Source organism: Neomonachus schauinslandi, chromosome 16 (genome assembly GCF_002201575.2).
Source record: "Neomonachus schauinslandi chromosome 16, ASM220157v2, whole genome shotgun sequence".
Lineage (NCBI taxonomy): Eukaryota > Metazoa > Chordata > Mammalia > Carnivora > Phocidae > Neomonachus > Neomonachus schauinslandi.
Genome location: NC_058418.1, coordinates 47,743,817 through 47,764,632, shown reverse-complemented (window position 1 = coordinate 47,764,632; position 20,816 = coordinate 47,743,817). Strand labels below are relative to the sequence as shown.

Sequence of the window (20,816 nt, the reverse complement as noted above, 5' to 3'; positions counted from 1 at the left end):
CTTAAAAAGAGAGTTCATATTGATACTTTTTTTTTTTTTTTAAAGATTTGATTTTTTAAGTAATCTTTACACCCAGCATGGGGCTTGAATTTACAACCCTGAGATCAAAAGTTGCATGCTCTACCTACTGAGCCAGCCAGGCACCCCTCATATTGATATTTTTAGTTCAGTTTTAGCATTTGAATTTTCATCTAATTTCTTTGATTTTATAATCGTGTGTCATTTCTCTTACTCTGAAGATCTGGATCCCTGACATGATTAACATAGTTCTTACTTGCTTAACCTGTTATATAAAGGAAATAGTTTCAAAATATCAGCATTGGGCACCTGGGTGGCTCAGTCGGTTAAGTCTGCCTTCGGCTCAGATCGTGATCCTGGGGTCCTGGGATCGAGCCCCGCGTCGGGCTCCCTGCTCGGCGGGGAGCCTGCTTCTTCCTCTGACCCTCCTCCCTCTCGTGCTCTCTGTCTCTCATTCTCTCTCGCAAATAAATAAATAAAATTAAAAAGAAAAAACAAAATACGAACACTACTACACAGAATAGAGTTGTTGTTTTTTGTTTATTTTTTGTCTTTACAATGGGTCTTGCTAAGGGTGTATAGTCAAAATACTGTTTCTGAAGTCCTTGGAATAAATCCTTTCTTTGTCAGTTTTGTTATTGTTTGGGTTTACAGTTATTTATTCAAACAAGTATTTGTTTATTCAAACTGTTCTTAATTTAAGGGCTTTTCAAAATTCTTAGGAAAGATGAACAGAGAATTCTTGCTTCTACCCCTGACTATCCCACTCTGTTCTACCCTGACCCTTATAAGGCACCTATTTTCATTAGTATTTTGCTTATCCTTCCAGTGTTGCTTTTTGCAAATATAAACAAATACAATGCAGCTATATGCCTACTTAGCTTGTAGGTTTGTGCTTTTTTTTTTTTTTAAAGATTTTATTTATTTATTTGAGACAGAGAGAATGAGAGACAGAGAGCATAAGAGGGAGGAGGGTCGGAGGGAGAAGCAGACTCCCCGCCGAGCAGGGAGCCCAATGCGGGACTCGATCCCGGGACTCCAGGATCATGACCTGAGCCGAAGGCAGTCGCTTAACCAACTGAGCCACCCAGGCGCCCCTAGGTTTGTGCTTTTTAAAAGTTTTTTTGCTGCCGTGATTTTACTGGGGTTTCAGGGGAAGCAAAATGACATTTGTGCCTTCAGACTGCCATCTTAGCCTGGAACTCAGTCCTTTGTTCAGGAAACACTTTCATTTATCACTTGGTTTGTGGTATTCAGCCTTGAATGTGTATTCTGTGTATTTTCACATGACTGGCTCCTTCTCATCAACTTTGTTCTTTTTTAAAATCTCTGCCATCATATTTGTAGTTTTCAAGAGTTTTTAAAATTATTTAAAGTTTTTTGAAAAATGTTTAAGTCACTATTTAATGAATGCCATACTTTCTCTTATCTCTTTGAGGATATTAATTATAAAGGGTTTTGTTGGGTTTTTTTAAATTCTATTTCCCCTGAATTCCTTTCTTGTTTTTCTGTCTTGCCTTTCATATTGGAGGCTTTCCTCAAGTGTTTGGTGGCCCTCGGTTCATTGTGAGTGAAATATTTAGAAGCTGGTTGGATGTACAGGAATATTCAAAACAGTACTATCTGTAATAGCCCCAAACTGGAAACCTAAATGTTCATCAGCAGAATGGATAAATACAGTGTGGTACAGTCGTGCAATGAAACACTATTTTGGAATGAGAGTGAATAAACTAGAGCTACAATGAGCAGTATGGGTGACCAACAGAGAATGTTGAGTGAAAAAAGCCAGACACTTGAGAGTGTATTTTGTAGACTTCTGTTTGTTTAAGGGTCAAAAAGAGACAAACCTAATCTGTGGTACTCGGAGTCAGGATAGCTCTTGGATAGGGTGGTGGCTGATGCCTGGAACGGGGCATGAGGGGCCTTCTGGGATGCTGGTTCATGTTCTGGTTCTTGAGCTGGGCCTGGTTATACAAATGTGGTCACTTTGTGTAATTTCATTGAGCTGTATGTTGTGTGTTCTTCAGTGTGTGTATTATACTTCAAATAAAAGTCTACATGAAGTAAAAAAGAAAGAACCTAGTTGAATCTCTATGTGGCAGGATTTATTGACTGGTGCCCACAGAGTGTAGTTATCCTGCACATCTGGGTAACACCCTCTTGTTGGGGACCCCTGAATGTTAGTATCTGAAGATGGGAACTAGGCATGTTTGTTCTTTCTGCTGTGTCTAACTGGGAGTCTTTCTGTCTCTTTTTTCTCAAGGTCTCTTTTGATTACTTTTGAAAGATATCCAAGATACAGTGGGAACGGTAATTTCTTCTTTGAACAGTATAGTAGTAGAATTAGAATTTCTCTTCATTCATTCATTCAGCACATCCTTAACAAACAAGATCCATGTCCTCATGGTATGTAGAGCATAGCAGAAATGGCAAACATTAAATATAAGTAGGTACATTTATAGAGGGAAATATGGACTGTCATGGAAGCCTAGAATATGGTAGCTTAGCCTAGTCTTCAGAGATGGGGAGACCTCCCTAAGGAAATGATATTTTAGTTAGACGAAGAACAGAGGAAAGTACTAGACTTTATTTTTATTGAAAATGTCTTATCTTGATGTGAAAACCTTTATTCCTGTATGTCTGACCACTCTATTATGTGATTTCAGGTGGAGAGTATAGTGAAGATGATGTAAATGAATTAGTGAAGGAAGATGAAGTGGATGGTGAAGAGCAAACACAGAAAACCAAAGGGAAAAAAAGAAAGGCTCAGAGCATTCCGGCCAGGTGATGCTGCCCTCAAGGCCCTTAGAAGTCAGGGGCTATTGTCACAGTATCCAGATGGTTGGGATTGGTCTCATGAGTTCTTCCTACCAGGGTTTCTTACCTTTGTCTATTTGGGAAACATTTGGTGACATTTTAGGATTCACTTCTCAGTCTTGGGCAAGCTTTAAAAGTTTTTGAGCTTTAATTAAAAAAAAAAATTAATAGGTATCATGTACACTTGGTAAAAATTAAAAACTCATTTACTGCAAAAATGTGTACCTTCGATATCCCTTGTTGCTTTGCCTCAGAAGAACTATGTTGCCCGAGATAGTTCGTGTGTGTATGTAGGTGTATATTTCCTACTCTTTAAAAAAAAAAAAACTCCCTCCAAAACAGAGTGGCATCCTCTGCTTATAGGTTCTCATTTTCTTTCACTTCCTGGAGATGTGTACCATGGCAGTACATACAGCTCTACCTCGCTCTTTCCAGTGACTGCGTGATGTTACGTTATAGGGTGACGTCTTGCATTGTTTAAGCATTCCCTTATTGAGGGACATTGAGATTATACCTGTCTTTACTACAACAAACAAAACTGCAGTGAATACTCTTTGTTATGGCGTTGTATACAGGTACAAGTGTATGTGTAAATCAGATTTATAGAAGTAGAATTGTTTGATACAGAGTTACTGCAGTAAAAAAAATTTTCATAAATGTTAGCAAATTACCTTCCATAGACCTGGTACTGAATTACACTACCCTCCTCCCCCATTATGAAAATTCTGACAGGTTAATTAGCTCAGATAAGAAACGCTTCCATGGAAGTCTTTTACCTATCTTTGATTGGTGTTTCTGTTTTTTGGGCATTGAAGCAAAAAAGCAGGTTATAGTTTATAAAAAGGGAAAAAAGAATTTTAGGTATGAGATGATTCACTTGAAGTCAGGATAGACGAAGAAACAATTTACTCTTTTAGGTCTTGGGCCCAGTTCTTTTGTCCTTGAGTTTTTCTGTATTCCAACTTTCAAATTTTCAGGAAGTGGGGAAAAAACATGGGTTCCCTCCCTCCCCTCCACCCCCCCCCCCGCCAAGAACTCTGGGAAGAAACAGTGCAAATAAATTTGAGGCTCTTCTTAAGAGAACATGTTCCCCAATTATAGTGTTTATTCTTGGAACACACTTTCTGGGCAGATTGATTCAGCGAGGTGGTTTTTGGGTGTTTTCTTGGTGAAAATAGCTGGTCCTGACTTAGAGGTAGAACACTATATTTTGATTCTAAGTGTTTGGGGGAAATTGCTAGCTGTAAGAGCTCCATTCTTGTTTTCTTTGACAAAATCTCAGCTTACCTCCCCTGCTTCCCCCCTGGGTGGGTGTTAATCAGTAGTCCCCAGATTTTAGTTTTCTCAGGTTTGCAGCATTATGTTTGGAATTGAGGAAGGGTAGCTGAAGTCATTTTACGTTATCTGTCTCGTCTCTCCTTTTTCTTGTGACTCTTGGTGATTAGGAAGAGAAAACAAGGTGGCCTCTCATTAGAAGAAGAAGAGGAAGAGGATGCCAACGAGGAATCCGAGGGAAGTAGCAGTGAGGAGGAAGATGAAGCTGCAGAGCAGGAGAAAGGCATGGGGTCAGAGGATGCAAGGAAGAAGAAGGAGGATGAGTTATGGGCCAGCTTCCTCAATGATGTGGGACCAAAACCAAAAATGCCCCCAAGTACACATGTTAACGTAAGTTGATCACCGAATGAGATGTAGGCTTCCCCGGAAATAGCCTAAGTTCCCCAGATAGACGTTTTTATTTCCAAAACGAGATTTGATGCTTACAGCAGAAATCAAACTAGATGCCTTTTGATAATAACTCAAGTGAAAAGCAAAGCATTCCCTATGGTAGGAAAAGTAAGCCTTTCTAATCAAATAAATTCTGATAGGTCTTGAATTGTTTAGAGATGAAACATTTAAGAATAGCCGTAAATAGAATGTTGGGATGGTTCTCTTAGGTTTCATCCTCATGTGAAACTGATTGCATTTCTTACCTATTTCATAGAGAGGAGAGAAGACTGAAGAGACAAGTTCAAGTAAATTGTTGGTCAGAGCAGAAGAGCTTGAGAAACCAAAAGAAGCTGAAAAAGTTAAAATCACTAAGGTGTTTGATTTTGCTGGTGAAGAAGTCAGGTAAGGTGACCTTCACAAACTTCAAAACTAGTTCTTTTAAAAATGAGCATCTTTCTAAATGGTGTGGGCCATCTGTCCTCATTCCATCCTATCATCATAATATTTTGGAAGAGTTCTCTTTTTTACTCCAGGAAAACGGTGGCCCCATGAATTATCAGGGAGCATAGGAGGAAAGATCCTTTCACGTACGGTGATGTAGTTGTGGGTATCATGAAGTGTTTGGCTGAGTAGAAACCAGAAAATATAAGAGTTAAGTATTCGGTTCCGCTTGTTGTCATGCTTTGTGACTTTGGCTGAGTCATTTCTCCCTTTATTACTTTTCTTACCTGTGAAGTCTGAGCCCCACGGAGGACCCTGAAATCAGGTAAAAATTGAAAGTACTAGGAGAGAAATTTGGTTCCTATATTATTTCCTGTCGTTGGTATTATTTTTTCAATTGATTCATAGGTTTGTTATCACTTTAAGAAAAACAGTAAAGACTTAATAACCTCCTGGCTGTTCTAGGTAAGAGCCACATGCCTAGAATTTCCTCTTCTCCATTTATTTAAATGTCATTACTTGAAAACAGCAGATCTTTAAATTGGAGCTAACTGGGAACAGATAAGGTGCCAATCAATCAATAATTTTATAGGGAGTCACATTTTCCTTGGCAGTAATTTTTTTTAAAAGATTTTATTTATTTAAGTACATTTGTGTTGGTTTTCTTTGTTTTTTAATAACACTTTTTTTTTAAATAACACTCATCATAAACCCATCTCACAGAGATATTTTCGTGAGGATGGAAATAAAGATTTTAAAGCTGTTTCAGTAAGTTCAAGATTTTTACTTTTACTTTTATGCAAAATGAAGCCAGTGATACCATAGTTTCAAAGTTCATCTTCAGTGCTTCATCAGTAACCAGTTCCAACAGTTTATCCTGTCAAGTTGTACTTAAGTTAGATTTCAGTGGAAACAAGGAATTCTGCATGCATGAATTCCCTCTGTGTGGATATTCTTTTGATATGAAATGGAATTCAAAACATTCCCTGAAACATGTTGATCTGTAGAGACTCTGTTCCTCCAGGCTTCTAGCTTTCATTTTTACCCTGGTAATTTATTTGCTACTGAAAAACATGTTGAATCATTTCCTTGCATGGAAGTACTCTAAGCTTATTAAAAATACCAAAGATCAGAAAAAGAAGCCAAGTTTTACTGTCTAATTAAGACCTTTAAAATTGGAGACCCAACTGTTTTTTTCTTTTTTCTTTTTTTTTAAGATTTTGTTATTTATTTGACACAGAGAGAGAGATAGCGAGAGAGGGGACACAAGCAGGGGGAATGGGAGAGGGAGAAGCAGGCTTCCTGCCAAGCAGGGAGCCTGATGCGGGGCTCGATCCCAAGATCCTGGGATCATGACCTGAGCCGAAGGCAGACGCTTAACTGACTGAGCCACCCAGGCGCCCCATGGTTTTTTTCTTTTAAAGACACTGAGTTTATTCCAAAGCTCACCATTCTTTTTTTTTTTTTATTTTAAAGACTTTATTTATTTATCTGACAGAGAGAGACACAGCAAGAGAGGGAACACAAGCAGGGGGAGTGGGAGAGGGAGAAGCAGACTTTCCTGCAGAGCAGGGAGCCTGATGTAGGGCTCGATCCCAGGACCCTGGGATCATGACCTGAGCCGAAGGCAGACGCTTAACGACTGAGCCACCCAGGCGCCCCTAAAGCTCATCATTCTTAACAGCATTTTTCCCTTGCATAACCATGGTACCTCAGCATGCAATGTAACACGTGCACATTTATGGTCAGCTTTCAGCTTATCACATATAAAGATAGTCATTGAAAAATGTAATGCATTAGTCTTACATAATTTATAGTTTTTACTAGTATACTAAGAACAGTGGGGTTGTTTGTTTTGGTGGCAAGATTTTTCTCGGTAAGGAAGCAGTGTGTTAATTTTATGTTCTAGCACCAGCTCCTTAATCTAATCTGTTTTCCTGTCTTGCACGTGTGCTGTTAGACTATACTCTTGCATACTACACTTAAGCTGCAAATCACATTTGTTGACAATGTAATTCTAGATTTCTTTACAGATCAGTGTCAGTTATGTTTGTCAGCCAGAAACTGATAAAAGAATCCTTCGTATAACCGTCATGTTTAAATCACACATATATCATGATAATTTTTATGTTGGTAATAACCTGGCATTCTTCACATTGCATTGAGAAAACATTTTGTTAATTTGATTATCATTCTCACTCCCATAAGCTAGATTCTGAGGACTTCAAGCTGCGGCATCACTGGAACGTTGCACTTGAATCATCTTCTTTGTCACAGATACACCAAGCTTTCCAAGCAGACATCTTTGATACACTCTTCTCCTAATATCTTGACAGTAGTTTATTTTTTTTAATTAGCAACCAAAAGTGCTTCTTGCTCAGAAGACTAATGTTAATGTATGGAATTTTGTGTCTCTTTCTATTGGCTTTTTATTTTTATTTATTTTTTATTTTTTTAAGATTTTATTTTCTTTATTTGAGAGAGAGAGAGAGAGATAGCAAGCACCAGGGGGAGGGGCAGGGGGAGAGAGAAAAGCAGACTCCCCACTGAGCAGGGAGCCCGATGCGGGGCTCGATCCCAGGACCCTGGGATCATGACCGAGCTGAAGGCAGATGCTTAACGACTGAGCCACCCAGGTGCCCCTCTATTGGCTTTTTAGATCACTACTCTTTTCTTCAAAGAATTCTTTTGATTTTGAATTTCTTTATGTTTTGTATGTAAATGCCACTGAAGTTTTGATGAATTCGTTGCTTCATTAGCCAAAACATTTGCAAAGAACTCACTAACTCACTATGGTTTTAGCACTGCATGATCAACAACCAAACTCTGTGTGAGGGCTCATGTAGTAAAAGCAGTTTGACCTCAGTTGGTCTTTGTTTCTTTGGAATCACTTCCATTATCATCATGTGGTTTGCTGCTACTGCTGCATTCAAAAAAAGATGTTTTCTTTACAGATATATACAGTGAGCTCTTTTTTTTGTTTTTTTTAAAGATTTTATTTATTTATTTTTGAGAGAGAGAGAGGACAAGCATGAGTAGGGGCAGGGGGAGGGACAGAGGGAGAGGGAAAAGCAGACTCCCCACTGAGCAGGGAGCCTGATGCAGGGCTCAGTCCCAGGACCCTGGGACCATGACCCGAGCCGAAGGCAGACGCTTAACGCCTGAGCCACCCAGGCTCCCCCGTGAGCTCGTTTTGCCATCAGTAAATTAGGATTAAGAAAATAATACCAATTTTACTTTCTTAATTTTAAACTATAAATTTAAAAAGTCACACTTGGTTAACAGTTAATATGAATTTAAAAGGTCACACTTGGGGGCGCCTGCGTGGCTCAGTCGGTTGGGCGGCTGCCTTCGGCTCAGGTCGTGATCCCAGAGTCCTGGGATCGAGTCCCGCATCGGGCTCCTTGCTCAGCAGAGAGCCTGCTTCTCCCTCTGCCTGCCTGCCACTCCCCCTGCTTATGCTCTCTCTCTCTCTCACTCTGTGTCAAATAAATAAATTAAAAAAAAAAAAAAGTCACACTTGGTTAACAATTAAAATTATTGTTAAAAATAATTTATAAAAATAAATGCTTACATTTTATCACATTTTTGGGTTTTGATAAAATAACCCTAAAGTATCATATGCATTATGTCTCACCTTGCATGACTAATGCACTCATGTCACATGTGACTAGCTTGCAAGTGTGACAGTACCCAAATTGGTCTATTCTGGTTAATACAGTGAGTCCACCTATCATGTCTTGACTTTCGTGACATTGTCAAATGGCTAAACAAATTTCTAAATACTTACTTAACTTTTGTGTATCACCCATCTTGTTTTGGACCAATAACAGGTAGTTTTGTAGCCTGTATTTTAAAAAGCTCTAGATATGATTCTACTCAAATATTTTAAGTTATTCCAGCAATATTCTTTATATAGCTGTATTTCTTGTTCAATCCAACATCAAGTGCAAGATTACACTCTGCATTTAGTCTTTTTAGTCTTTTCTTGTTAAGTTCCTTTTTTAAAGCCTTTCATTTAAAGTATTTCATGACACTGACATATACCGTTAACCCTTGAACAACACCGGTTTGAATTGCACAGGTCCACTTATACATAGATTTTTTTTTCCGATACAGTACAATACCATAAATGTATTTTCCTTATAACTTTCTTTTTTTTTTTTTAAAGATTTTACTTATTTATTTGAGAGAAAGAGAATGAGAGAGAGAGAGAATGAGAGGGGGGAGGGCCAGAGGGAGAAGCAGACTCCTTGCTGAGCAGGGTGACTGATGCGGGACTTGATCCCGGGACTCCGGGTCATGACCTGAGCCCAAGGCAGTCACTTAACCAACTGAGCCACTCAGGTGCCCTCTTATAACTTCCTTAATCACATTTTCTTTTATACAGCTTACGTTATTATAAGAATATAGCATGTAGGGGCACCTGAGTGGCTCAGTCATTAAGCGTCTGCCTTCGGCTCAGGTCATGATCCCAGGGTCCTGGGATCGAGCCCCGCATCGGGCTCCCTGTTCGGCGGAGAGCTTGCTTCTCCCTCTCCCACTCGCCCTGCTTGTGTTCCTTCTCTCGCTGTGTCTCCCTCTCACATAAATAAAATCTTTAAAAAAAAAAAAAGAATATAGAATGTAGTACATAAAACATACAAAATGTGTTGACTATGTTATCAGTAGTTAAGTTTTGGGAGAGTCAAAGTTACACGTGGATTTTTACGGTGAGGTGGGCGGGTGGCAGTGCCCCTAAGTGCTGCTTTTTCAAGGGTCAGCTGTATGTTTTTAAGAGTCCATTTGTTTTGTAGTTTGGAATTTTGCTTCAGATTAGTCACCTAGACAAATACGCTATGTTGGTGATGTTTTGTCTTCCCCAGTACATCACATCGATAACACTCAGTATTGGTGGTGATAAGTTAGACCACTTAAGCAATATCTGTCAGAATTCTCCATTGTAAAGACACCCATTTCCTTGATAATCATTTTGGGGATCCATTAGGTAATTCTTTTTTTTTTTTTTTAAAGATTTTATTTATTTATCAGAGAGCGAGAGAGAGACAGAGGCAGGCAGAGGGAGAAGCAGGCTCCTTGCTGAGCAAGGAGCCCCATGTGGGACTCGATCCCAGGACCCCGGGATCATGACCTGAGCCGAAGGCAGAGGCTTAACCGACTGAGCCACCCAGGTGTCCCGCATTAGGTAATTCTTGATGATGTCAATTAGTAATGTTACTTTGCTGCCAGAAATCACACTGGAACTGTTGAGTTGTCCAGTAGAGGGTAGCAGAACACTAACAGGAAGCCTTTAATAGTTTGAAAATCCTACAAAATAATGCAGAAAGTGTGTGATATGCCATTAGGAATATATATTTAAAAGTTTTTAGAAATCTTTCTTGGTTTGTATTACTTCCCATGTGTCATAGGATATCCAAGAAAGATTTATTATAATTTTACCATCGGTCCGACATAGAGTAAGAAAAGCTGGTGAATAACTGTTATGAGAAATCATTAAATATCCTGATCAAATAAATTTTGTGGATGTATTAGTATTTATATTAATGACACAAATTTCCTATTTCATTTTATAAAGCAAATGGATGGTAATTTTAAGTACTGGATGGGTATTTGGGAGCCTGCTATTTCTGTCATTTGTCAGAAGGGGGCAGCACTGTGTCTATTTAAAAAAAAAAAAAACCAAACAACCCAAAGACACATGCTCAGGGAAGCACCCTTTTTTCCCCCTACAAATATACACATTCTCACATGTATATATTTTATATTCAAAAGAAACACAAGCTTATTACTTTAAGTAACATATTACCGAGATAAATAACATGATAAGCAAATGTTCTCTATAACTCCTTCCTCCTAAAGAAAATAAAACCCTGTTAATTGGCATGTTGGCAGGATTTTTTTTTTTTTTTAACTTAAATCGCTTATACTTAAAATTTAGGTGTTATAAGGAACCCTCATGTAGGAACTTGGGAGGCCTGAGTTTTAATTGACAACCAGATGCAAACTTCATATATGGATTTGAGCATATCTTTTATTTATTTATTTATTCATTCATTTTTAAAGATTTTATTTATTTGCGAGAGACAGAATGAGAGACAGAGAGCATGAGAGGGAGGAGGGTCAGAGGGAGAAGCAAACTCCCCGCCGAGCAGGGAGCCCGATGTGGGACTCGATCCCGGGACTCCAGGATCATGACCTGAGCCGAAGGCAGTCGCTTAACCAACTGAGCCACCCAGGCGCCCCGAGCATATCTTTTAATCTATTGATGTCCTTATTCTGCTTTTTCTTTTTTTCTTTGTATCAAGTTAAGAGCATTACTACATCTTTAAGAAATGTGAGAAAGAGCTAGTGATGACTGGGAAGAATTTGTAAGTATAAGCATAAGGTAGTGTTAGCACAAAGTTAGTCTTTTAGTTCTTTCTAATTATATTTTAATTGTTAAGCTTTGGATTTTTATCTTTTTGTTTTCTTCCCCCTTGAAAACTGTGTAGCTTGTTAGCCTTCGGGAATGAGGAAAAATAGTGTTTTTTACCCTTCTCTATCACATAACCAGCTGAGCCAATTAGCTCAGACTTTCCTGAGTGATTCACCTTTTGGAAAAGGCCAGTCATGGAAAGTTTCTGCCTAAATAAAGACTTTTCAGGAAGTTCTAAGTAAGTGAAATGAAGTTAAAATGACATTTCTGCTGATAACACTTGAGCTAACTATTGCTAATAGTGGGCCTTTCTTATCAAGGTTCCCTCTTATATATTAGAAGTGGTCTATAATTGAACTGTTCTCCTCCTTGAAGATATTTTGAGAGCTGAATCTCTTCTTACTGCTTGTTAAGAATGGAGTTCTTCTTGGGGCGCCTGGGTGGCTCAGTCGTTAAGCGTCTGCCTTTGGCTCAGGTCATGATCCCAGGGTCCTGGGATCGAGCCCCGCATCGGGCTCCCTGCTCCACGGGAAGCCTGCTTCTCCCTCTCACACTCCCCTTGCTTGTGTTCCCTCTCTCGCTGCCTCTCTCTCTGTCAAATAAATAAAAAAAATCTTTAAAAAAAAAAAAAAAAAAAAAAAAAAAAAAAAAAAAGAATGGAGTTCTTCTGGACATACTATTAATGAAGAATAAAAATCCGCTTATGTTACTTTGTACAGATTCCCAAAGTCCCTGAGAGAAATAGCAGTTTATAGATGTCATTTCTTTCTGACTGTGGATAGGACTTTCGCATTAAGAAGTTAACAGAGATACTCCCATAGGCTATACTTGTTTTGTGCTGTCTTGTGGTACTTACATGTGTTGTTATAACTTATTTCGTGGTTATCTGTCCTGATGGACTGTGAGCCCCTGAAGGGCAGAGACCATGCATGTATTTTTATTTATAAGTTCCACATCTCACACAATGCCTGGATCTAGGGTGCTTTTCCGAAAACATTCACCAAATAGCTTTACGTGACCGCTGCAGGAGTTTGTCAGTCCTGTGGTAAAACAGGTAACCAAAACACAACATGCTTTGCATAAAGGCTTCTTTTACTTTCCTTATACTTTGAACGGCTTGATCTTCATCTTCTCTTATCACGAACATTGTAACATTTTACAGTGATATTACAGTGGATCTTAAAACTTGCCACGTCAGATATTCTGTGGCTCTTTTCGTGAAAAGTCAACCTTCTAGGAAATTTTCTTTTCTGTTTACAACCTCTTCCATATTTTCTCTTATACTGAAATTCCTGTTAAATGGATATAATAGTAAAGTTATGCTAGGCCATTCTGTAGTAACAAACCCAGAACCTCAGTAGCATAACACAGTACAAGTGACCCTTGAACAACACAGGTTTGAACTGCGTGGGTCCACTTGTATGTGGATGTTTTTGCAGTACTGTAAATGTATTTTCTCTTGTATGATTTTCTCAGTATTTTTTCTTCTCTCTTTTTTTTTTTAAAGATTATTTATTTATTTACAGCAAGAGAGGGAACACAAGGAGGGGGAGTGAGAGAGGGAGAAGCAGGCTCTCCGCCGAGCAGGGAGCCCGATGTGGGGCTCGATCCCAGGACCCTGGGACCATGACCTGAGCCGAACGCAGACGCTTAACCAACTGAGCCACCCAGGCGCCCCTCAATATTTTTTTTTTCTTTACCTTTATTGTAAGAATACAGTCTATAATACATATGCAAAATATATATTATATCATTTGTTTATGTTATCTGTAAGGTTTTCTGTCAACAGTAGGCTATTAGTAAAGTTTTTGGGAAGTCAAAATTTATATGCAGATTTTCAACTGTGTGGGGAGTCAGTGCCCCTAACCCCTGCATTGTTCAAGGGTCAACTCTACATATTTATTTCTTATTGATGCAAAGTCCTACACAGGTTGGGCATTGCTCCATCTTGTAACTCAGCCATCTGGAACACAGCTTTTGAGGTTGTTGTGGCAAAGGAAGAGCAAATAAATAGCTTTTCATTTAATACCCTGTTTTCAGAATGAGACTTCAGCCCTGCCCTGTGAGTTTGGAACTTCATTTTTTTTTTTTTTAATGTTTTATTTATTTATTCATGAGAGTCAGAGAGACAGAGACGCAGAGGCAGAGGGAGAAGCAGGCTCCCCGCCTAGCAGGGAGCCCGATGCTGGACTCGATCCCAGGACCCTGGGATCATGACCTCAGCCGAAGGCAGACGCTTAACCATCTGAGCCACCCAGGCGCCCCTAGTTTGGAACTTCTGTGGTTTTTATTTCTCCAAGGAGTAATGGGTTTTGCTGGGTTGGGTGGGGGACAGTAGCCTATGGTACGAGGTTGGAGAAGGGGATCTGGACCTAGTTGCTCCTGAGACAAACTGCCAACTGATTTTAGCCCTATTCCTCTCCTCTCCCTTCAAAGGTTCCTGGTAACTCAATTTATCGAGCCTTTGTAGAATACCGTAATATAGATTGGCTTGTTATTGGCCATTCCATGTGGCTACAGGCTTAGATCAGAGAAAACAAAAACCAAAGCCAATTTCTACTTGTCTGTTTACTTTCTACCTTCAGAAAACTTGATCGGCATCTTTTCTCTGTTATATCTCTTCTCTATATCCTTATGTAGTTTTGCCTTTGTAAATTTATTTACCACTGTTTAGTAGGGTTTTGGTAGGGAGTGGAGAATAAAGCCTGTGTTCAAACTGTCATTTCTAAGTGCAGGTGTCCCCTTGTTTCTCGTGAGCTGTCTCAGATCTGTCCCAGATTATACCCAGAGCAAGGAAATTTAAAGCACCTCGTTCTAATTCAGTACACTGGGACTCTGCATTAAGCTTTAGGTTTGGATGGGGGTTTATTTTGATCATCTGTATAGCCATGTAAGGAATTACTCCAAAGTTTTGTTGGCTTAAAACAATTGTGTTCTTGTCGTTTCCCACGGTTGGGGCAGGGGGGTAGCCGGGCTCTGGCAGCTCTTGCTCAGGGTCTCTTACGCAGTTGGAGTTAGTAGCTGGGTGTGGCGCCATCTCGAGGGCTTCCTTGTGGCCATTGTCTTGGGCCTAGACTGGAACAGTCTCCTCAGGCATCTCTTTCTCTGGTCCTCCCAGGTGTTCTGTGTAGCATGGTGGATCCAGAGTAGCCAGGCTTCGTGTATGGTAACTTGAAGTTTCGAGGTTGCATTCTCGAGAGAGCAGCAGGTGAGAGCTCTGTCACCTTTTATCAGCTGGTCTCAGAAGTCACGTAGTGCCACTCCCACTGAACTCTGTGAATTGGCAGCCACAAAGGCCCAGCCAGTTTTAAGGAGGGGGTGACATGTACCTCCCCTCTCACTGGGATGATGTCAGGTTTTGGAAGAGCATGTAGAATGGGTTGTGGCAACCATCTTTGGGAAATAGAGTCTACTACAGGGTCCTCTCTAGCATTGCTACTTAATCTCTGCATAGTCTTGGAAAAGTAACCTAGCCCCTTAGATTTCTCATTTCTTTTTCATGAAACGTAGATGTGTCAGCCGTGGCTACAGAAATGCTATGTGACAAGCCATTCCGAACCTCAGTGGTATACAACAGTAAGCATTTGTTTGTTCCTGTGTGTTTCTGGGTGTCGGGGGTTCAGCCAGTCTGGGTTTGGCTCCAAGCTGCTTGCTGGTTTCAGATCTTCAGTGTGTGTCCTTCAGCCATCTTGGACTAGCCGGTCCTTGAGGTGTATTCTTCTTATGGGGCTAAGAGGAGGAACTCAAGGGGCAAGTGAAACGACACAAACATTGAAGCTGCTTTTCCTGTCAGATCAGCCAACATCTAATTGACCATTGAAGCATGCACCCAAGCTCAACATCAGTGGGTTAGACAAGTTTCTTCTTGGTTGACAGGGAAGGAATGTATATTTGCTGAGTGATGGTTTAATTTCTGGTATAAATTCTTCCTCTTATTTTTATTTTATTTATTTATTTATTTATTTTTAAATTTATTTATTTGACAGAGAGAGACATAGCGAGAGAGGGAACACAAGCAGGGGAGTGGGAGAGGGAGAAGCAGGCTTCCCGCGGAGCAGGGATCCCGATGCGGGGCTCGATCCCAGGACCCTGGGATCATGACCTGAGCCGAAGGCAGATGCTTAACGACTGAGCCACCCAGGCGCCCCTCTTCCTCTTATTTTTAAATCTTGGCTCTCATTACTGAGAAGTTCATTGGGGAGAGTAGAGAGATACACAAATTAAGCCTGGTAAAGAGTAGGACCAGATTTTAGAGGTTCAGCAATTTCCATTTGATCCTCTGAGTAATACCGACCATTGCAAGACCATGACTAGGGGAGTAACAGAAGGTGGTATTGTTTTAAGTCACCCCTCAAGATTAACTTGCTGGTGTTGCCTAGCGAAGATTCTCAGTACAGAACTCTCAAACTCTCATTCTGTGCCACTTGAGTGGGTGACACAGTGCAGGAGTGAGTTGGCTGTCAATAAGAAAACTTGCTTCTGGGGCGCCTGGGTGGCTCAGTCGGTTAGGCGACTGCCTTCGGCTCAGGTCGTGATCCTGGAGTCCCGGGATCGAGTCCCGCATCGGGCTCCCTGCTCGGCGGGGAGCCTGCTTCTCCCTCTGACCCTCCTCCCTCTCATGCTCTCATTCTCGCTCTCAAATAAATAAAGTCTTTAAAAAAAAAAAAAAAAAAGAAAACTTGCTTCTGCTTCCCAGAAGCCTAGTCGGAAGAAGAAAAGAGACAGAGACTTACATTCCTGCAAAGATGGAATTTATTCGATTCACCTGTCATTATTCTTGGCCATTTTATTCCGGAGGACCTGGCTGAACGCTCACAGTACAATGACCTTAATATTGGACCCTCCTACAGATAGATTGGAATTTAAACAAAATTCCTTAGATGTTTTTGTTGACTTGGCAAGAGTAAGCAGGTGTTAAACACCTGTCCTCTCTTTAGCTGAAATCTTAGACACTGTAAGTAACCTTATTTGATCCTTTAGGACTCAGTTTTATTGAGGACCATTTTTTCAGATTTGAAATTGGACAGGATTCTCCATCCTGTAGTTTTTTTCCACTCCCAAATGAGTGTTGTTTAGCCAGTTTGAAGGCATTTTGTTTCATCTTTGGGTTATTTTAGCTGTGAAACAGGAGCATTCTGCAGAATATTCCCAGTTGTTTATACTGTTGCTCTTCTTCTTGAAATAATGTTAGTGTTTTTCTTCCAAATACTCCATCTCCCCATTTCTCCCCAGACTCTTAACTGTGAGTCCTAATCTACATGTGAGGTGCAGTGGGAGAGCCTTCTCAGCCTTGCCGTGAGCAGCCCGTGTGATTCAGCAGTGACCCCTGAAGTGTGTGGCAAGCTGACAGAAGTAACGGAGGCGATTTTAGGGTGATGAGGTCCATACGTTGTTGGGCCTTTAGTAAGGGAAGATGCCTTTATTTCGAATTGTCATAGTAGACTTGAATCAGAAACCTCAGCAGCCAGAACTCATTGGAAGCCCATCGGGTGTTTTCCTTGTTGTGACTTATTTCCTTTTCTTAGATTTTGTTTCTTTCTTTATTCTTCTTATAAACTTGACGTTTCCCTCCTTGGCACAGGGTGACTAAGGAAGTGGATGCTACCTCTAAAGAAGCCAAATCTTTCTTCAAGCAGAACGAGAAGGAAAAGCCCCCGGCTCCTGTCGCGGCGTCTCTGCCGGCACTCGCTGCTGGGTCTGGGTGAGTGTTCCGGTGTCAGGCTCGGCTCTGCCTGGCACGTTGGAGGAGCTGTACAAGCATCCTCTTTAACCGTAGCTGGCGTGACTTGTTTTCTGAGAGCAGGAATTATGCTGCTGCTTTGCCTTTGCTGAAATATTTACCAAAATGGAAGGTGCAAAGAAAAATGAGCCTTAGGTTTCTTCTTTGATTCCAGCCTCAAGAAAGTGCTGATTTACAGTGTGGACCACAGAGCCGAATGTGTAGGAGATTTTACATTTAAAAATAATTTTTAAATGAAAATGTCAGCCGTTTGTTAGAACTTCTAGTGGAGATTAGGGTTGAGCCCTCGGGCCCATCCCCCAAGGACCTCAAAGGAACATTGGAAGGTCCAAGCTGATTTACAAGTAATTCTATTAACACACTGTTGGGAACTTAATAGTTTTTCTTTCTTTGTATTTTCCATGTTATTTGAGTTATTTTTAGCTGAAGACTAGAATTTTTTCCTTTGGGGAAAATAAAAATTCCCTTCTTTATAACTTGTATGTAAGATGTAAAGCATCACAGTAAATACGAGAAGCCAGGGCGCTAGCCTGCAGGGACGTGAACATGGACCCGGCCCATCGGCAGCACCCATCAGCCGCTTACTCCTGTAGGGAGGGCTGTGTCCTAGAGGGTTTGGGGTGGAACAGGTCACCTCCCGGGGCTTCTCTGCCCCTTCAGTCACACAGCTTGTCACTTCTTCCTTCCCTCCCTATATATATCTATCTACTTAACTCGTTGCTACAAACAGTACAATTTTGTTTTGTTTTTTACATTAAAAAAAAAATAAATCATTGGTTTTCCTATCAGATTATGAGCTTTTCTAGGACAGGGCTTTCTCATCTTTGTAGCCCTGGCTCCAAACAGTGCTGTGTAAGCTTGTGTGCTCATCTAGGTTGTGTTTACCCAGAAGCAGACCCTGAGACAGAGGTTTGAGTACAAGTCATTAGTGTGGGAGGTGATTCCAGGAAACCCCAGCAGGGGGGTGGAAAAGGCTGGGAAGTAAGCCTGGGTAGGATATGGGTTCTAGCAGGTTACTGCCACTGTCGGCTGGTGCTCACTCGGTTCTGCTAGGTATCTCAGGGAGGTGGTGAAGGACGCGGCGAGGGCAAGGACCCTGGAATACTTCTCCTCCAGTTCCCATCTGTCGCTGGCTCAGGACTGCTTCCACATGCCCTCAGTCCTCAGGCTGTGAGCAGCAGGTGCTTGCAGTAAGGCGGGTGCTGTGGTGGTGAGTGCAAGGACGTGGCCGGGCCGTGTCCACATCTGCCGTGTACTCTTCATTGTTCCTTACCCCAAGGCTTTCGCTCCCAGTAGAGTGAGTAGGTGGCAGAAGTCATGTAGCAGTTACATAGAAACCTAAGAAGGAAAAGGATTTGAGAGCTTGCCACCATGGTAGAAACGATGTAAACACCAAAGAGGGCAGCCATGGGATAGGGCTCTCCACACTGGCCCTGTTCATATTGTAGGGCAGTAGTTTTCTTTTTTTTTTTTCTTTTTTTTTTTTTAAAGATTTTATTTATTTATTTGACAGAGAGAGAGATTAGCGAGAGCAGGAACACAAGCAGGGGGAGTGGGAGAGCGAGAAGCAGGCTTCCTGTCGAGCAGGGAGCCCGATGCGGGACTCGATCCCAGGACCCCGGGATCATGACCCGAGCCGAAGGCAGACGCCCAACGACTGAGCCACCCAGGCGCCCAGGGCAGTAGTTTTCAAGCTGTGGTTTACAGTCATCATTTAAAAGAAATAAAATGGGGGGTGCCTGGGTGGCTCAGTCAGTTAAGTGTCTGCCTTCGGCTCAGGTCATGATCTCCAGGTCCTGGGATCGAGCTCTGCATCGGGCTCCATGCTCATTGGGGTGTCTGCTTCTCTCTCTCCCTCTGCCCATCCCCACTGCTTATTCTCTCTCTTTCTCTCAAATAAATAAATAAAAATCTTGAAAAATAAAGAAAGAAAAGAAATAAAATGGAGTAAAAAAATAGCATACTAGGGGCTCCTGGGTGGCTCATTCAGTTAAGCGTCTGCCTTCGGCTCAGGTCATGATCCCAGGGTCCTGGGATGGAGCCCCACATTGGGCTCTCTGGTCCACGGGGAGCCTGCTTCTTCCTCTCCCTCTGCCTGCCGCTCTGCCCGCTCTGGCTGCTTGTGCGTGCCCTCTCTCTCTCTGACAAATAAATAAAATCTTTTAAAAAAAATAGCATACTCTACTATATGGTAAGTATTATTTCATAAAATTTTTATACTGAGTGACAAAATAAACTATTTTTAGTGAGGGTTGAGATAAAAAAAAATGTGAGGCTGTAGGCTGAAGCAGCATGTTTTTAGCCTTGTAATTGTTAAATTGTTTGAAAGGGATTCTCTTCAGACCAGTAGCTTTCAGACTTGATTGACTCCCAGTAAGGAATGCATTTTATAATATGCCCTAGTATGCTCATAAATATAGGAATATAAAAAAGTGAAATAAAATTTGGTGAAATATTTACCTTTACTACATATGATGAATTCTGATTTTCTGTTTTACATGATTGTGTGTAGTATGTGTCGTTTAAAAAAATGTCATGGGCCACTGAATTGATTTCATAATCTACAACAATCTGAATTTGACAAATAGTCTTCTGCAGGTTTTACTTGGGTTACCAGGCATATATGTGGTATTATTAAACAGTGTCTCTTACATCTATTAAAAGTTTTACTGTAAAAGTTAACTTTGGATTAAGTATTAGAAATAAAGGCAAAGTTTCTTGTACCTTAGGGCTCGAGCATAGTTCATTTCAGCGAGCACAATTTTTACTTCCAGCCTCCTTGGATATTTCTTTAAATAATCCCCTATTGATGCTTAGAGATTCTACTTGGAAACCATGTGTGTTTCAGAAAACACTCTGTTGCTATAATGATGAAGGTTACTGGAGGAGGGAGAAGTGGCAGCTTAACAAGGTCAGCTTGCTTCAGTCACTGAGTCACTTGTGGCAGCCTCACTGCATTCTGGATCCAGGCCTTCCTTTCTTAGAAAGAGCAAGTAGCTCTCAAGGATAAATTGCTGAAATGGTATCTGTATTAGGGAGGACCAGCAGGAAACAGATGGCATCCTCAAATTAGGATACTTTGAGGAGAGTTTAATAACTCACAAAGTGATGAAAAACCACAGATAGAATAGTGTGCTGTGCTTGGGGTTAGTAATATGAGGCTGCCTTGCCTCCCCTAGACCTGAAGGGGCAAGAGGGGGAACAGCTTTGGCATTGAACACGGCGGGGGGGCCTCCTGACAGGAGCTGAGACCTTCCCTTGAGCAATGGACTCTCCAGGGGGAATCCAGGGACATTAATACCCAGATCTCCCATTCCTCCTCCTCTCCCATCCCTTGCCAGGACACTCCATTCTGACACTTATTAAAATGGTAAGGAAGACTTATTTGGGATTATTGCAGTAGGTGGCAAGACTATCACAATAAGGAAGAGAGATCAGGCTCAACTCTCAGTACAGTACAGCAAAGACACCTGGGGATTTATGGCCAAGGAGCAGAACGAGGGCAGCCGGGAGGGTGTCTGAGGATGGAACATTACTAAGAGACACCGGGGTAGGGAGATTCTTGCTAAACAGACTTAACAGGATTCTCACTGAAGGCAGGCTGAGTACTTATACATCAAGGGTGGGGAATAAGGAACTTAGTCAGATATCAGATATCAGGGTGATCAGATATCAAGA

At 41.1% G+C, this 20,816-nt stretch overlaps 1 protein-coding gene across 1 annotated transcript in view; it reads left to right on the top strand.

Moving 5' to 3' along the window:
- Positions 1 to 20,816, top strand: part of CFDP1 (craniofacial development protein 1) — a 124,188-nt gene that overhangs the window by 6,050 nt on the left and 97,322 nt on the right. The window contains exons 2-5 of the mRNA XM_021702932.1: positions 2,685 to 2,802; positions 4,281 to 4,500; positions 4,817 to 4,944; positions 16,980 to 17,099. Of these exons, the coding sequence (XP_021558607.1) occupies positions 2,685 to 2,802; positions 4,281 to 4,500; positions 4,817 to 4,944; positions 16,980 to 17,099 (586 nt within the window). The remainder of the gene's footprint in view (positions 1 to 2,684; positions 2,803 to 4,280; positions 4,501 to 4,816; positions 4,945 to 16,979; positions 17,100 to 20,816) is intronic.